This window comes from Sminthopsis crassicaudata, chromosome 4 (assembly GCF_048593235.1).
Source record: "Sminthopsis crassicaudata isolate SCR6 chromosome 4, ASM4859323v1, whole genome shotgun sequence".
NCBI classification, from domain to species: Eukaryota; Metazoa; Chordata; class Mammalia; order Dasyuromorphia; family Dasyuridae; genus Sminthopsis; species Sminthopsis crassicaudata.
In genome coordinates, this window is record NC_133620.1 from 75,167,394 (window position 1) to 75,186,047 (window position 18,654).

The 18,654-nt window shown below is 33.3% G+C and overlaps 1 protein-coding gene across 2 annotated transcripts in view; it reads left to right on the forward strand.

Annotated features, from left to right (window-relative positions):
- Positions 1 to 18,654, forward strand: part of HMCN1 (hemicentin 1) — a 478,149-nt gene that overhangs the window by 254,311 nt on the left and 205,184 nt on the right. For both annotated transcript variants that reach the window (XM_074308592.1, XM_074308593.1), the window contains exons 16-21: positions 5,480 to 5,674; positions 9,369 to 9,464; positions 10,992 to 11,119; positions 14,728 to 14,872; positions 16,955 to 17,067; positions 17,969 to 18,128. In XM_074308592.1, the coding sequence (XP_074164693.1) occupies positions 5,480 to 5,674; positions 9,369 to 9,464; positions 10,992 to 11,119; positions 14,728 to 14,872; positions 16,955 to 17,067; positions 17,969 to 18,128 (837 nt within the window). The remainder of the gene's footprint in view (positions 1 to 5,479; positions 5,675 to 9,368; positions 9,465 to 10,991; positions 11,120 to 14,727; positions 14,873 to 16,954; positions 17,068 to 17,968; positions 18,129 to 18,654) is intronic.

Here is an 18,654-nt window from a genome sequence, read left to right on the forward strand (position 1 = left end):
GATATTAAGCAAGAGTTAAGATTTTCATTGCTATACTATACTATAGCTAAATACTGATTATATTAAATGAGCGGTGTTAAGAAATGTTTCCATCAAAAGTCATCCTCGACAACCTCAAATTTGAAAAGATATATGTCTGGATATTGGAATATAGAGTAATATTTAAGATTCTTATTTGAGAATAGATAGTAGAGGTACAAATGGTTATTAATTGGCAACTTGGTCTTTGACCTTTCACAAATCTTTTATTTCACTTCAGTTTTAAGAGTGATGTTCTAACCCCTCACAAATAACATCTCCCAATGTATAGTGCAAGGCCATCAAATGTGGTAGCAACTTAGTGGAAGACAAAAAGATGTATATCTGTTCTTCTGGGAACTAAATAAAAGTAATATCTAAACTATAGCTTCATCGTGTATTCAGTAATTTAAGTGAACAGTTAGATGCCCATCTTTAAGAGTATGGTAGTTTTCACAGTCCTGAACATCTTGCATCAAAATACATAAACAACTTTTCTAAGGTTAAAAAAATTTTACCAAATTATGGTTGACTTTATTGATGGTAGGGTATATACTTTGTCTTAACATAGAAAAAACACAAAGAATGGAGAGGAAGGGGAAAGGTAAAGAAGGAAATAAGAGAAGAAAAGCAAAGGGCAAGAAAGGGAAAAGAGGATAAGGATAAAGAAAGGAAGAGGAAAATAATGTCCAGGAAGAAGAATAGATGAGGGGGGGAAAGGGGAGATAAGAAAAATGAAGGAATGGAGAGGAGGAGAAGGAAAGGAAGAGGGTATGAAGAGAAGGATAATAGAAGGAAAAAGGAAAGGAACTTCCATTATTAGATTGACCATTGAATTACTAATTCCAATGGCTTTAGCCTTATTCCTAGGCAAATAGAATCTATAGTTAATTTTCATGCTATTTGACAACATTTCTGAGGCATATCCTCATTCTCTGCTGCTACTTTAGAGTTTTTATAGAATACATCTCTTCTGAAGCATAACATGATAACAAATGGTATAGCAGCCAATGGATGAAAGAGAGAAAAAAGTTATAGTAGCAAATAAATTTTATCATTGTCTTTGAATTTCTCATACCTTTTGAACATCTATCCAGAAATTTTTTCCATGCTCAATCTCCTAGAAGTACCCCAGTTTCTATAAAAGTGCTAGAATGATAAATCCTGTGCAAGATGACTTTTTTTTTCTTTTCAGTATTTATTTACATTCTTCAAACATTAAAAGAAAATGCAAAAATGCAAAATTATTAACAATACTTAGAATAAATACATAAAGACCACTAGTTTTTCTTCTTATATTTAGGATAACTTAATTAGATTTAACCAGAAGGATCTTGTGAAATACTGAGTGTTAAGACTGAAGCACTACATAAATGTTCATTTGAGTGCCAGAATCATTTAGATCTCTTACTATTTTATTTAAATTTAGGTATTTTGTGGCTTGAAAGAGGAACATGCTTTTAGCTATATTACAGTGGATTTTTTTTTCTTTAAGCTCTCCAATTACCACTTTTGTGATTCTATTACTTTATAGCCATGACATCAAATTATATTTTAAAATTTAATGTAATTCTTGGTTGCTTACTTCTTGTGGTGAGCTTCTTTCCTTTTTCTTTTTCTAGCTCCATCTCCTCCCCAACCCCAGACTGCAACTTTAATGGGTACCATTTCAGGTCAACAGGGAAAGTTACCAATGATTTTTATTCTTCTGAAAAAGAACTAGTAGATTATGAAGTCAGTCTGAAGAAGGGAACAGTGACTACATCAAACACAAAATTAGCCCTGGCAGAGATTTTATTTGTAGCATTCTGTACTGCCTTGGATTTCATTCTGAGGTTATGGTTTAGTATTTTGTGGTCTGGTAAATTCAACACAGTATGCTCAGCCCCTTGGGGAGGGGAAATTCTTATATCAATCTGTTTGTCTCATGTGGTGGTGCAATAGTTGCCAAAGTTAGTATCTATTTTAATTATCACTAGAGTAAACAAAATTGTGTCACAAGACAAGATAGTCTATCTTCCAGTAATCTCAAAAATTTGTTTCAAAATTATTATTCATATACCAACTGTCTGTAGTTATTAACCCATATTAATGACTTAAACCTGTGGAGTCTTTAGAGAACAAATGATTCTTTTTTAAAGGGGAAGGAGAATGATAATTGCAATAAGTTGTCATTGCTAAATTCTATCATAAATGAATTATCATATATACTCCATTGAATGGTTAGTTTCAGTGATGTCTCTTGTTATTAGTAATTTAGATAAGCATTTTACTTAACTACCTGATAAGAATGTATATCTCTACTGGAAATTCAGTACCCTCTTTCCTTTGAATATTTACCTTTTTTTTGACCACAATTGGGGAGGGGAAGAGGAGGAAGGGGAAGAGGGGAAAGGTCAGTCTTATGAAATCACAAATATATTGCTGACATTTCAGTTGTGTCCTATTCTTCCTTACCTCACTTGGGGTTTTCTTTGCAAAGAGAGTGGTTTGCCATTTCCTTCTCCAGCTCATTTTACAAATGACTAAACAGGTTTCTTAAATAGGATTAAGTGACTTGTCCAGGACTACATAGTAAGGGTCTATTTGAATTTGGATCTACTAGAATTCAGGTCTTCCTGACTCCAGTCCAGGCACTCTATCCACCGAGCCATGCATTTACGTTTTTTTTTTTTGTTTGTTTGTTTGTTTGTTTTTGTTGTTTTTTTTTTGGAGGCTGGGGTTAAGTGACTTGCCCAGGGTCACACAGCTAGGAAGTGTTAAGTGTCTGAGACCAGATCTGAACTTGGGTCCTCCTGAATTCAAGGCTGGTGCTCTATCCACTGCACCACCTAGCTGCCCCCGAGCCATGCATTTAAAACAACAAGCACAAAAATTAACTTTAAAAAAGAAAAGCCTTTATTTGATTCTTTTCCTTGAGTTATAATTAAAGGGAGAACAGTTCTTTTTTAACCTGATTTTTCCAAATTGGTCATCTTCATTGCCCAATTTCACCGAGTTCTTGAGAAACTTCTTCATTTTAAATGAATAGAACTGTGATCAAAGTAATTTATTTATTTGGGGAAGATAATTTCATGGAATCATAGGATGTTAAGAAAGAAGGGATCTTAGTGGCTTGATAGTACAACTCTGGAAAAGAAACTCCAGTATAATGTACCCTATAAGTGATCATTTCGTTTTTGCTTGTAGACCTCCTGTGAGTGGGAATCCACTATTTCCCATGGGAAAAAGCAACTTCCTCTGGTTAGATTCCAAAAGCCACTTGATATTAAGGAAGATAGTCTGTGCAGTTTCTGGCCTTAAGTAACCTATTCCCCTTTTGGACTGCTCTAATTGTTATGAAGCTTTTTTTTTTTTTTTTTTTTTTTTTGACATCAATCCTAAATGTGTTTCTTTGAAACTTCCACCACTTATCCCTAGTTCTGCCCTCTGGGAACAGAATACAACTAATCCTTCTTTTACATGACAATTTTTCATTAGGAACATCTCATAACTTCCCCCTGACAATCCACTACTTTGGCAATTACAGAAGTAGTTAAGAATCCTATTGAATATGTTATAAGAAAACTGTTATGACCTTAAGGACCATAGTTCTGCTTTAGTTAAAAGATAGTGAGAGTATTCTTATTCTTGTAAGGGTAGTCTTAGTCTTTAGTGCTCTCTGTAATAATTTATTTGATTTATAGAGGTAAAGAAATCATTATTATAAAAGGTTTCTTACAAATTTCTTTTATTTTATTGAGGAAAAAGAGAAATAGTCTAATGTTCTTGTAAGAGTGGAATTAAGAGTATGTGAAAGGTGTTGGAAGAAATACCCAGATGAAGAGATAGAGAAAGGTAGTCTCCCCTCCCTCCCACCCCATACTCCAAAATGGAGAGGTAGAGTCAAGCAGTTAGGAACTGTTCTTGACATCCCTATACTCCTCAGCCTAGGTGCATCTACCTGTTTGTTATATCTCTACAGCAGTAAAAACCTGTGAGATCCAATTGCTTTCACCAAGACATGAACAGGAATCATAGCTCCAATAACTTGTCATCACTAAATACTATCTTAAGTGAATCTGTAGTATATACTACATTGAATGTTTGGCTTAGATAATGTTTCTTGTTAGTAATTTAAATAGTCATCATACTAGTGAACTTTAGATTCAACAGAAGCATAGAAGATGACATAGCCCAACATTTTATGCATTAGATACTATGCATATTTACCAGGAATTGTCATTCTCACTCCACAGTTAACTTTATATGATAATGGATTCTGTGTTTACCTTGAAATTTTGAAAAACTAAGATTCATTTACAGTTCTTAAATCTATGTAATTGGTAATGACTTTTGACCCCTTAGCATATATTTCCCTGCTCTTTGTCAAAGAAATCCTATTGTCTTCCTCTTTCCCTCAGTTATTAAATTAAATTAAAAGTTAATAAATTTAGCATTTTACTCAGTAATGCTATATAGTTCATATTTTATTGCTTCATAAATTATCTGTAACATGTTGATTATTCCACTTAGTTGGTTTTACAGACCACTCCCTTCATGCTTGTTACTCCTTTTCTGAATTGGTCAAAATGCATCTTCTATCTCCTTCACCTGTATTCCCTTATATTTTGGTTATTGAAATGCTAGGGAAAAGGCAAATGTCTATCTTGTTTCTGATATAGTAACTTCCATATTAATCTTAATTTTTTAACTTTATTAAGAATTTCTAAAAAAATTTCTTAGTTATATTAAATTCCAATTATAATGGCCCTCTGTGACATACTCCTTATTTTTAATTATTTGAATACTTGTTAATTAATGTTAATGTTAAACTTGATCCTTTCTTAGATTTCTTTTGAGGATGCCCAGAATTAACTTTTCCCTTTCAGTGAATTTCACACTTTATTATTCTTATTCATAGTAATGATTTTTAAAATTGGGTTTTTCTTCGAAACATAAATGTGAAAGGAATATTTTTGTTATGAGAAGTGAATGGAATTCAGAATAAAAATAAGATTTCTAGGATGCACACTGGAAATTTTTCATAATAGATTTTAAACATGAAATTTGTTAAGAAAATCATCCTAATTAAAATTCTATCACAAAGTGATTAGTTACGTTAGTACCAAAAAGTCAGTATTTTTAAAAAGTTCCGTGAAATGAATGTCAAAAAGAGAACATTATAGTATTAATTATTGAGTAATATAATTCTTGGAAGAAAGTGTATTTGATTTAAGAGGGCACCCTACTGATCTATGATACTCTGAAGATTACAATGTAAACGTTTAATTTGTAAAATAAGGAGAGAAATATTTATTTTTTCTTTGTGCCACAGGACTTGTGACTAGGTAGAAAAATGTTTCTGGAATAATACAAACATAAATTCAATTAACATTCTGAATAGGAAAATGTTTATTTAATGGTCCTTAATGTTACACCATTTCTCTATTTTTAATAAACTTATCTTGATTTCTTTCAGCTTCCCCAAATTTCATACAGGAACCTAGTGATATATCCATGGAAATTGGCTCAAATGTGACATTACCTTGTTATGTTCAGGGATACCCAGAACCAAAAATCAAATGGCGACGGCTAGACAACATGCCACTCTTCTCAAGGTCCTTTGCAGTTAGTTCCATCAGTCAACTAAGAACAGGATCCCTCTCTATCATCAGTAAGTTAAATTGTATAAATATGTATATGTATATACACACATTTATATAAGCATATATAATTTATGCAGATATTTTAATTATACCAGAGAGTTAAAAGGTATAGAACACAATTAATAAACAATGTTTTATTGATATGACAATTCATCATCATCATGTTGAATTGAACATCAACTTTTAAGAATGTATTTGACATTTTTATAGAAATAAGTGGATCAATGATTTTTTCTTTATTATCAGCTTTGAACGGCTTGTTTCATAAAAGCATGAAACATTAGTGAGAATTAGTTAACTTATTTTTGTCAAGTAATATATATTTAAATATACATGAGCATTCTTCAAAACTATGTAGAAACCGTGGATTATGGGCTATGGTTATCTGAAGCCAAAATATCCTGTTGTAAACTATCTGATTATAGATATATATCAATAAATTAATATATCTAATTAATTTATCCCATTAAATTTTCATGACTTCAAAAATCAATCTATTTTAAGCACTTATTAAAAGCCATTCCATTTTTTAAAAGTATTTGAAAGTTATCCCTAGGAAGGCAAAATGTTTGAATTATTTGCCAATTTTTAAAAACTTTTTTATTTAGATCAAAGGAGAGCAAAATAAGGCCAAATGGTCAAATCTATCTTGATCCTTGAGCTAAGAATTTCTTCTCATTTTAAAATGTATTAAGGCTTCATTTTAAAATTTAAGAATCATTTTTAGCTTGAGGGCTATGCAGTGGGGTTGAATCTAACCTACTGGCTGTAGTTTGTTGATTCCTGATACAGATATTTACTTTGCACGTAGTTAAGAACTAAGGATTTTCTAGAGCCCTCAATGAGCTAAATTAATTAACAAATATTTACTAAATCTCCTACATTTTATGGTCGATGTGAAAGAAGCAAATGTCAGAGTCCCTGCTCTTGAAAGATCTTGTCTATTTAAAGAGATAAAATTAATATATGTGATATTATAAAAGAAAAATAAAGTGCTAAACTATATGGTGTTGACTATATAAAACAAATTTGTGAGGGAAATTAAAACATGAATTAGTTAGGAAAAAGTCTTCATAGGAGAGGTAGAATTTTAGTGGACCCTTGAATTTGGTTCAGTGAAGGAACAAACCTCCTGAGGATTGTTGTTATTCAAACGTCAAATATCCTGTCTCTGAGGTTAGTACATAATGATTTATTGAAGTCTTTCAAGCAAAAGTTAGATTAACTATGTGTTGGGTTGTTAAAGCAGAAATACATTTTAAAATTTGGATTGAACTAGAAAGTAATTACAATAAGATGATTCTGTAGTTTCATGAAGGAAGGATCAGTAATATTTAAGATGTGATGAGAAAGAGTAACATTTCAATAAGGGGACATAACATCAGCAAACAAGATCTGATTACCATTGAATATGTGGAAAACACCCAAGAAGGTAGACCTTTCTAAAATGAAGGAAATCTATAAAAAAGAAGTGGGAAATTTATTTGGAAGGGGAAGGTGTATTAGATTATAGAGGGTCTCAGAGCAGTAAGGACTTGATGTGATGTGCAATAAAGAGTCATTTTAGGATCTTGAGCAATAGAATAATAGCATGATAAAAATGATTTTTATGGATTTTATTCTGTAATAAGGTAAAATTGCCAATTAAAATGATACCACAAAACTCCCACTATGAATATTTAAAGAGAGATTGTAATAACAAAATTATAAGGAAGGGATAAATTATAACAGAATTGGAATTTGGCAACAGATTGGGAATATGTAAGACTGGAGAGGGAAGAGTCAAAGATAAGTCCAAACAAACTGTATAGCCTCAGACAGTAGATAAGTGTAAAGGGCTAGAACTGAGCAATGCACTTGGATAATGAAGCACCTGAAACTAATTGCCAATTGGACAGTTCCCTATTAACTTGTTTGAAGGTTGACTCTCCCCACAGTCAGTGCAGACTCGAACAAACAGGAATTGTACATGCAAGTAGTGATATAACAAACAATATAAATCAACACAGTTTTGTAAAATATTTCCAGAAGTCCTAGAGAAGGAGGGTATGCAAACATCTGTCACACATACGCCTTCTTCAGCAACCAAGAGATAGTCCAAAACCAATCTATTGTACATTGCTTCACGTGTTAGGGAATCCAATGATCCCTACAGGTTTTGAAGTCCTGCAACAGTCTTATGACGCCTCAGAGAATCCAATGATTCCTGAGGACTTTCAAGTCCTATAATAGTCTTAGGATGTCTCAGAGAATCCAATGATTCCTGAGGATTTTCAAGTCCTATAACGGTCTTATCACATCTCAGAGAATCCAATGATTTCTGAGGATTTCAAATCCAACAATTTTTGATGTCCATGAGTCAAAAACCATAACTGCCAGGTTCTTTTGGTGGTGGGCACAGTCAGCAATGGAACCACCCGATGTTTCTTGGGTCTTCTCCTTCATTTCAAGGGTCTTCTCCATCTCTCTCCGATGGGCAAGGCGAATACAGCTCGTTGGCACCCATTTGATTCCTTCTCCATCTGTGGAGATACAAGCAAACCCTCTCCCCCAAGCAGTTAACCTATTTGGTCCCTTCCATTCACCACTTTCTGGGTCTCTCCACATCATCTGGCGATTATCTAAAGACAGTGGAGCTGCTCACACTGGACACTGCCCTTCCAGTGGGTTATAAAACCTGTCTGCTGGAGCCAATGCATCTTTGTCAAAAATTTAAAAATTAATGGTATAGAGAACTAAATTTAGAAGTTCTCTAGGGTTACCCGTGACTCCCCCTTTCTTTTGTTTTTGGAGGAGTGTCTTAATGTCTCTGTTTCTTCTTTCTACTATTGCCTGCCCTTGAGGATTAAAGAGTATGCCTGTGGTATGTAAAATCTTATACTGTGCACAAAAGTGTACAAAATGTTTAGATGTATATGTAGGTCCATTGTCTGTTTTTATTGCTTGTGGCACACCCATAATTGCAAATGCTTGTATAAGGAATTCAGTGACCACTTGGGCTGTCTCTTTTGCTGCTGACATTGCAAATATGAATCCTGAAAAGGTGTCTACCACAATGTGGATAAAAGATAGACAACCAAAAGATTTATAATGGGTCACATCCATTTGCCAAATTTCATTAGGTCTCAAACCATAAGGGTTCTTCCCTGGAGGGAGTGTGGGATCATGGAAAAGAAGGCAAGCTGTACAGGCTTTTACTATGCTCCTAGCTTCTTCTCTTGTTATTCCAAAAGACTGGAGAGGGAAGAGTCAAAAATAAGTCCAAACACACTGTGTAGCCTCAGACAGTAGATAAGTAGTAATAAGGTTACTGGCAAAATGAAATGGTTGGAAATATAATTCAATATAGATTAATTTCCAATAATATTTTTCAACAGTTATTCCAAGAATCAGTATAAATCTTTTAAAATTATTCAAAGTTCATATTGCATCAACCACTTAGTAAGATAATTGATTCAAAATTCTTCTTATTCTGATTATTTTGATTTTGAATAATTGATGTAGAACAGGTTTACCATGTGTTCTGATTGGGTGATATTCATGAAAGAATAGAGAGATGGTAGAACTTAAGTATTTTAAATTCCAAGAAATGAGCCAGTCATATTTTTCTTTATGAAAGTTTTATTGAAATAGTAATATTGAGTTAAATGTTTTGGTACTTAAGAATACTTTAGTACAAATCTCTTTCTTTTTTCATTTTAGATTTATGGGCCAGTGATAAAGGTACTTACATTTGTGAAGCTGAAAACCAATTTGGAAAGATCCAGGCACAGGCAACCATAACAGTGACAGGGCTTGGTAAGAAGACTCTGGGAACCATTTTGTTAAAAGGATATCTCAGAATTTTCACAACCACCTTAACTCTTTGAACAAACAGTCCATTTCTGTATCTTTTATACCTTAATACCAATACTCTATTCCTGTTATGATCAGGTAAGTCCCTGGGCTCATCTTTAAAAAAAACCAACAGATTTTGTTTTCTAACTTCATAGAACATTTGAACTACAACAGTAGTGAGAATAAATCCTCTAATTTAACAGGTGAAGAAACTGAGGCAAAGAAATTAAGTGATAACTTTGTCCCTAGCTAAGGGGACTTCTGATATACAGTTAAACACTCAAAGTCTTGGGTATACAGTTAATCAATTTCTTAGCCTAAATGGCAACAAAGGGATACACAATGTGAGTGCTGTTCTGCAGCCTTCCATATTCTGCAAAGGTATACCTAAGTAAAGGTTACCCATATGAGGGTGGAAGTTTCTAGCAGAGTTGGCAATAGCGGGCAATAGAATAGTTGGTAGAGGGCAATAGTTAAATATGTATAAAATATATAAAGTATGTAACTTGACATATTCCCAATAGAGAGGAGCTTAGAAAAGATATCAGAGATATGCACATAAAAGTAAGATTTATGTGCACAGTGGTTATGATTTATAGTTTGGAAGTGAACTTTGAAAGTGAGAGTGACTATTATTTTCATATTTTTAAACTTTTATTATAATTGTTATCTATTTATAGTCACATTAACTAGATTTTTGAGTTTCACATGGACAGGAACAATGCCTCATTTAATTTTTATATATCCTCACCTCAGAATCTAACAAATAATAACAAATACTCTGCACATGAGGTGCTTAATAATTTAATATTTTATTGACTTTTGAGTAGTATATTCATTTCCTGCTCCTTGGATATGATACTTTGATTCTCTCTCTTTAAAATAAAAACAACAACAGAAAATAACCCCCTAGTATCATCAGTGAATATGCAGAATTTCTTACTCCTCTTAATTATGAGTCTTGATTCCCAAATTTTCATCCTAAAATACAGGCTTTTAAATACAATTTAAGATTTCTATTTCCCATAGTCATGTTAGTCATTATGCAAGCCTTTGGATTCTATTAAAAATTCACCATTTATATTTTGTCATTGCTTTGGCAAGTAGGTATGTGCTCTGGTAGAAAGAGTTAGAAGGCCTGGGTTTTAGTTATTATGTTCTTTTTGTAATGGATATTAGACAACTAGGTGCCTTGGTGCCTTGAGATGCTAGACTTGGAGTCAGGAAGATCTGAATTTGAATCCTGTCTCATACATTTTAGCTGTGTAACTCTGGGCAATTCAGCTAACTTAGCAGTGACTCTGTAAAATGGAGATAATAATAGCAGCTGCCTTCCAGAGTTGTGAAAATCAGAAAAAAAAACCAGAAAGGTGAAAATCAATGTAACATATATAGCATTTAGTTAATGTTGGCTTTCAGATAAAGGACAAGTAGGTGTTGTTGTAGATGAGGCCTGATTAAATATATCAAATTCTGTCTTGTATTCAGTTGCTCCACTTATTGGAATTAGCCCTGCTGTAGCCAATGTGATTGAAGGGCAGCAGCTGACTCTACCTTGCATGCTGTTGGCTGGAAATCCCATTCCAGAACGTCGATGGCTGAAAAACTCCGCTCTGGTAAGAGCATTCTTTCAATTGGAAAATTAAAGGATATATGGTAAATATGATATAAATTATATTTATATACTATCAATTACATTTATTCACTATACATAAATTATATAAATACTAGCATATAAATTATATTTATATACTATAAATTACATTTGGCAAGTTACCAAAAACATTAGCACATGAATGTATTTAAATAGTGTGTGGTTTGGATTGGGAGATGGGGAGAAATAAAAGGGACATTAAGGAAGAAAATTTGTCTCTGGAATAGTTTTACAAGATCTTTCAAAATACTAAATCTCACCATTCATATTTTGTCTTTTGAGAGAAAGAGAGACAGACAGATAGAGACAGACATGAAGACGAAGGGAGGATAATAGGGAGGGAGGGGAAGAGAGACACAGGAAGGGAGGGCAGGAGAGGGAAAGAGAGAACTATCTCACTAACATAAAATTAAGACTGTGATGTCTTAAATTAGTGTAACATGAAATGTAACACCTCCAAGTAAAATATCTACCAATGCTCTTTTAAAAGTAATTTTAACTATTATCAATACACAATCATAGTATTGGATCAGGAAGGGATGATCTAATAATTCCATTTTACAAATGAAGGAACCAAAGAATTTTACTGATTTCACTGAGGTTATAGAGGTGGCAAATGATAGAGATAAGCTATGAACTCTGATCCTTTAACTACAAAGTGAATATGTACCACAATTCCTCTCAAAGACAAACTTACTTTGATTACAGACTATTTTCAATAGATAATTTCACAACTGTTAAAAAGTACTTCATTGCAAACTTTTTTTTATTGTCATAAGTGTTGGATTCTTTCATTGGATTTCTTGAAAGTATCTTACATTTCCACTCCAATCTATGGAGTACTTTGATTTCTCTCATTTCTTCAGCAACATATAAAATCACATCAATTATATATAGATAAAATATTTATTAAGCATTTACTTTGTTACATACTATCCACTGAGAATATAAATACAAGGAAAAATATAGGCATCCCTGCTCTCAAGAAATTTACATTCTAAAGGGGAAAGACAGCATCTAAAAGGGTACTGGAAGGAGATAGCTAGATGGCACAATAGATAGTCATGAGGACTTAAGTTCAGATCCAGTCTCAAACTTACTAGCTGAGTGACCCTGGACAAGCCACTTATCCCTGATCTGAGTTGGAAGAGAATATGATAATGTAGATATTCCCTTAAATGCAGAATCAAAGAAGAATTCAACAATCAGAGCAAGAAGTGATAAAGGATGGAGATGTTGCCTGCTGAGAAGTCTGCTGGGGCAGAGGTGGAAAAGTAGTCTGGAGTACTAGGAGCTGATGGAGGTTTGAAGAGCACTCTGAATAAAAAAAGTGCTATTTATATAGAATATATTTATTATAGGATACATAAATGCCATGAAAGTGGATCTAAAATGATCATTAATTGTACCCTCAAAACTCAATATTATAACCTCTTGTTCATTTGATTACTGTACTTCTCCAAGTGTAATGTCAACAGTAAATACAGCATTACTCCATATTGACTTCCCTTGAGGGAAAAAAGAAATATATGTGGAAATGGTGGTAATAAATAAGAGATAGTGTAAACTTCAAAGTTTCACTAGTATAGGAAAACTACTAAAAGACAAAGGGCAAGATGGAAACTTTTCTGAATCTTATGATCCTAGAGAATTGCCTAGAACATTGAAAAATTAAATGACCAGGTCACCCAACCAATATGTGTCACAGGCAGAACTTGAAGCCAGAACATTTTTCTCTATTTACCACACTATGTTGCCTCTTAGGCAGTCACCCAATAGCATGTCATATTTAACTAGAAACTAGATGATTCCTTTTCTCACAGTATTTATTGTTTATCATGTCTATAATACCTTATACTTTAGATAATTGTTTCATAAACTATTGTATATTTTACAAAATGCTTTGTTATCTAATTTGATCTTCATAATAATCCTAGCAGGATCAGTAGTAGAAGTAGTAGCAGCAGCAGCAGCAATAGTAATAGTAGTGGCGATGCTAATGGTGGTAGTAATAGTAGTGCTAGTACTACTCGTACTAGTTCTAGTAGTAGTGATGGTAGTAGTTCTAGCAGTAGCAGTAGGAGTACAAATAGCATTTATTTAGTGTCTACTATATATAGGTCACTGTTCTAAGTTATTTACAAAAATTATCCCATTTGATTCTCACAAAAATTCTGGAAGATAGTTGCTACTTTTATCCTCATTTTATATTTGAGGAAATTGATATAAAAAGAAATTAATTGCTGAAGATTGCATAGCTGGTAAGTTTCTGAACTCTGGTCTTCTTGGCTGTAGGCCCAGCACTCTATCTACTATATCATGTAGTTGCACATTTGTACCCTCCTCATCATAGGAAGAAATAAACCTAGAGAGATTTAATAATTTGCTTCTAGTCACACAAATAGTAAATGTATATCTGAGGTGAGAGGAGCAAAAACTACTTCTGACTTCAGTTCTAGTACTTAAGATTAAGTACCTTCTCTTTGCCAAAATGACTACCTCTAGAAACACTGGCCCATAGTATGCCAAAATAAAAACATGATCTGTTTAGATAGAGGTAATGTGATCTTCTCCATGGGAAAGAGCATCTTCAAGCCAAGTTTGTCTTTTTTAAATAGAATTGAATGTTAGGTAATTGTAAGGATGCGGTTCCCGCAAAACAAGAGAAAGGAATTGTAAAGGCCCTTTAAATGGGCGGGCACAGTACAACAGGAGATTTGAGTTGCCCAGAAATAATCTCTGTGGATATAGGACTGCCCTGTGGGTGGGATCCTGTCCATATTGAGATAGCTTCGTAATGAGTGACAGCTCTCTCGCTGGTTGGCTGTGTGTGCGACCTCACAGGCCCTTTATAAGCCCACTGCAGACAGCAGTCTCTCTCTTTAATCTGACACTCTTTAACCTGGCTCCCTAGCCTGGGGTAGCCAAGCCAACCTGATGGATAGCCAAGAGAGGTAAGAAGTTTGGTAGTGAACACGTGGATCTTCAGATCAGGTGTTCACTAGGGAACCAACAAGTCAGGGCATTATGTGAGTAGATATAATAAAGGCTTTTGAGATTTCATGTGGCTGTTCTTGAGTGCACTACAGGTTATTAAACTACTATTCAAGAAATTGTGGCCAGAGACCTTTGAAGGCCTCAGAGGAGGCGAGCCAGGTAGAGTTGACACTGCAAAGGTCAGTGGTCAAAGGTACTCTGTTGGGCCTAGGACAGACTAGTAATTGTTACTGCCAGGAGGGCATGTTACAGGTAATAGTTAAATATATATGTATATATATGTATATATATATATAAACTATGTAACTTGAATTTAATAAATGTTAATGTAAATTACTTGTGAGGGTTCTCATTATTAAATATAGTTATAACTTATTGTTCTGTGTACTTGTTCTCCCTTGTAATCTGATGGTTTTTTTTTTTAATATTTTTGTACCAAAAAAAGATTTATAAAAAATATTTCTTAATTTTAAAAAAATTCCTAATATCTGATTAAAACAGTATCTAAAGTTCAGGACTCGGCATGTTCTTGACTTAATTTCTTAAAATTACTTTTTTTTTTTTCCCTTTAAGTTGGTTTCCAATCCTTATATCAGTATTCGTAGTGATGGGAGCCTACACCTTGAAAGAGTTCGCCTTCAGGATGGTGGTGAATATACCTGTATAGCAAGTAATGTTGCTGGAACTCACAATAAAACTACTACTGTTAATGTGTATGGTAAGAAATCTATTTTAAGAAATCTATTTAGTGAAATCTTTCCCCTAAATTGTTGCTAAAATTTGGTTATTACAAATTAAATTAAATACCAAATTAATACCCCTTTAAAGTTTGAAATAAATTTGCATAGTTTTTATTCTTATAGAAAGTTTTACTTAAAAAAAAAAAAAGCTATAATGATTAATGACTTCTCCAGACTCCCCTTTTCTACTAAAAAAATAAAAATGCTAGTGGGAGTTGGCAATCCATGCTTGCCAAGTGCTTGTGTAAGTAGTTTCTTAATTGATAAAAGAGAACACAACTCAGAGAAAGAGGAAAAATGTTAAAAATATATTTTAATTTTAGGCAAGCCGAACACTTCATATCTTCCAAAATTGCCTTTCCCTTGATGATTGTGCAATAAGCTTGTCCTTAAGAACAACCTTGTAGTCTTTTAGAGATTGTTTGAAGTTTTCATGTTATCACTACTGCTTACTATATGCATGCAATCCTCATGTATGTTAAACATTTTAAAAGTCATTGATTTTTTAAATGATGGAACATCTTTTTCCTATTTGCTCCTGCTAATGGTTGACCTGTTTTATCTCATTTGTTAGTGACTATCTTGTAATCATTTGAGGAATTAGAATTCTTTTTTCTTTTCTTTTCTTCCTTGGGAGATTAGCAACATTTATTAAGTTAATGAAAATTAACTCTGGAAGAGGGGCAGATTAGTAATGTATAGCTTAAGACAAGATAGTTCATTGGCTAAAAAATATTATTACCATTGTCAAATCTGTTATCTCTTCTATATACAGGTCATTATCCATCCTTACCCCGCTTGTGTGACTATTATCCATGTATACCTATAACTCTTCCATAGGGAGTCTATCAAGTCTATCTAGAAAGTTCTTATAGATCTCTTCACATTGTTTGTGCATCACTGCAGCATCTAGGCAGCTTATCAATAATTGCAACTAGGCAGTTACAGAGCAACTGGCTCAACATTTAAAAAAAATATTGTTAGTGAATACATCTGTCTTATGACTTCTTTTATACTTCCAGTTGAAAAATACAATACTTTGAAAATATTACATTGGCAAACTAGGAAATGACCTTATGTGTCTCCTGACTCTTGGCAGAGAAATGATGAACTAGATTATACAGGATGCAACATTCATTTTAGACATGGACAATGTGTTGATTTGTTTGGGGTGAGAAAAAGTAGTTCCAGAGATCCAAAAAAAGAGACCTTAATAAGATCTTGAAATGACACAATTTAAAACAAAACGATCAGGAGGGGATACAAATAGGATAATTTTTTTTTACTACTATATTAAATTTAACATACAATTTAGAAAAACAAAAATGTATTGTCTCATATATGTATATATATATATATAAGCATCCATATATACACACATATGTATGTATGAGACAATGCATATTTCATTCTTTCATTCTTCTCTGAATAGTGAAATGTTTATTGGTCATTTTCATTATAATAATTTTAAAGGACCTTACAGTAACCATTGGGTTTAACCTCTTTGGTCTTCAACTTGCCCAAATGGATATCACATCTTGAGGGTCAGCCAGCTATTACAATTTCTATCTATCTCTAAACTGATCCCTAGATGAGATAACCCATTGGAATTAGTGCCTTGAATCTCCAAAGCATTCTCATGTATGACTTACAGCAATCACGTAGATACAGATCTTGCCTAAGCAGATATAAAGCTTATTCATTGAATATTTCCCTAAGATATACTTCTTTCTTAAAGTTGCATGAGTAAAGGATTTTTCCATCTTGTTTTTCTTTCTTCCCCATACTCATTGTCATGAGATTCGACTTAGGCCCTCTTCATTATTAAATTTTATGAGTTTTTATGAGATTCTTGAGAAAGTCATTGTCTATTGGTCATTGCTTTAGCATGCTAGCTTAGGTTCTGAGGAACAGACAACATATTTACTTGCTAAGGTTTTCAAACTTTTTAAAGAATATAATAATTTCAAATTGAACCAGAATCTATGGAGATTAGAGAAGTAGATAGTAGAACTGGTTATTGAGCCAGGTCAGGTTTCAATATTTGTTTTTCTTTTTAGTTCTGCCAATTATTCAACATGGACAACAGATATTCAGCACAATTGAAGGAGTCCCTGTAAGTTTACCGTGCAAAGCAAGTGGAGTTCCCAAACCAGCTATTGTATGGTCCAAGGTAAGTATCTTATTTTAGTTATAAGAAATGCTATTGCTCCTTAACTTGGCCCCTTTGATAATAGATTAGGTAGGGCTTCTTCAATATAACTTTACTGACAGGACTATATCCTACCCTGATGTAGACATTCACTCCCATATGGCCTCATACATGGTATACATTAAATTACTGCTACCAAAAAAAAATCCATCACTTGGTGAAACATTTGGAGACAAAATTTTCCAAACTTACAACTATTCTAATGATGATACAGAATCCATTCCCTGCCTCTTGTGAAAGCCTAGTAGTATTTCATCTTTCATTGCATAAATATCATTTGCAAAAAAAATAAGGCACATCTACACCATAATGAGACATCAGTATATGGATTTAACAGAGCCAAAATTCTGTAAGAGTAGAGGCAAAATACCAAATAAAGATTAATAATTAGTCTAGTATATATAACAAAAATACATTAGCATATGATATAATTTCATAATGATATCATTAACATATATTAAAATCACAGTGACAATTATTTGTATTTGCTGTGTAGCAATAAATTGTAACATAATGTTTCACTTCATCACATAATCCAAAGCTATTTCTAAGTCTTATTTTTCTTGCTTACCCATTTAGTGTCTTTGAATTAAATTTAGTCTTTTTTCTCTTTTTCCTTGGTAGATAAGGAAAGAAAAGTCTCAGCAATACTTTGCATTTTGTGTGATGAAGTAACCTGATACTTTTCTTTGCCTTTGAATCTCTATTCTGTAATAGAAGGGGTATTGGTGTTAAAATAGTTAAAGTTACATTTTATTTGGGAATAGAAGATCATATATTTTTGTTTTCTCCCAGATAGGGAGAAATATCTTTATTGCCTAAACACATTTACACATTCATTGATCTTTATTCTATTTCATAGAAAGGAGAACTGATTTCTCCCAGCAATGCTAAATTTTCTGCAGGAGTAGATGGGAGTTTATATATAGTGTCACCAGGAGGTGAGGAAAGTGGGGAATATGTCTGCACTGCCACCAATGCAGCGGGATATGCCAAAAGAAAAGTTCAGCTGACAGTTTATGGTAAGAGCCTATTTGGAGAATGTTTTTCATTGACACTTTTTATCTTTGCCAAAATACACAGCTGTCCTTTACATAACCTTATCCAAAGACTGTACCCCTTAACTTAAGCCCTGATTTTCCCAAAAATGTAGTCTTTCTGCCAACTAAAATCTCATATAAGGGCAGCTTTACCCAACTCTGATTTTAAGGGGGAAAGTATATAAGCCCTTGGAAAATTTTATAATGTTTTCTCAGAGTAGTATGCTCATTACACCCAACCCTCATTCAGTAATATCAGTTAGTTTAAAAGTATTAGCAAGCCAAACCTCAGTTATGTCTTGGGTTAGAGTTGTGCCCTGGAGGGCTACTTTTGCACATGGCTTACTTTAAGACTGCATTTCAACTGACCTCTTAATCCTTGTACTGAAGCAAAAAAGTGAGAAGAAAAGTTTTCTAATTGCCTTCCTATCATTTTTTCCACATTCCTCATTTAAAATGTCTGGAAATCATTAGATGACCCTGGAATTTGAGATTGTATGAAGTCTCT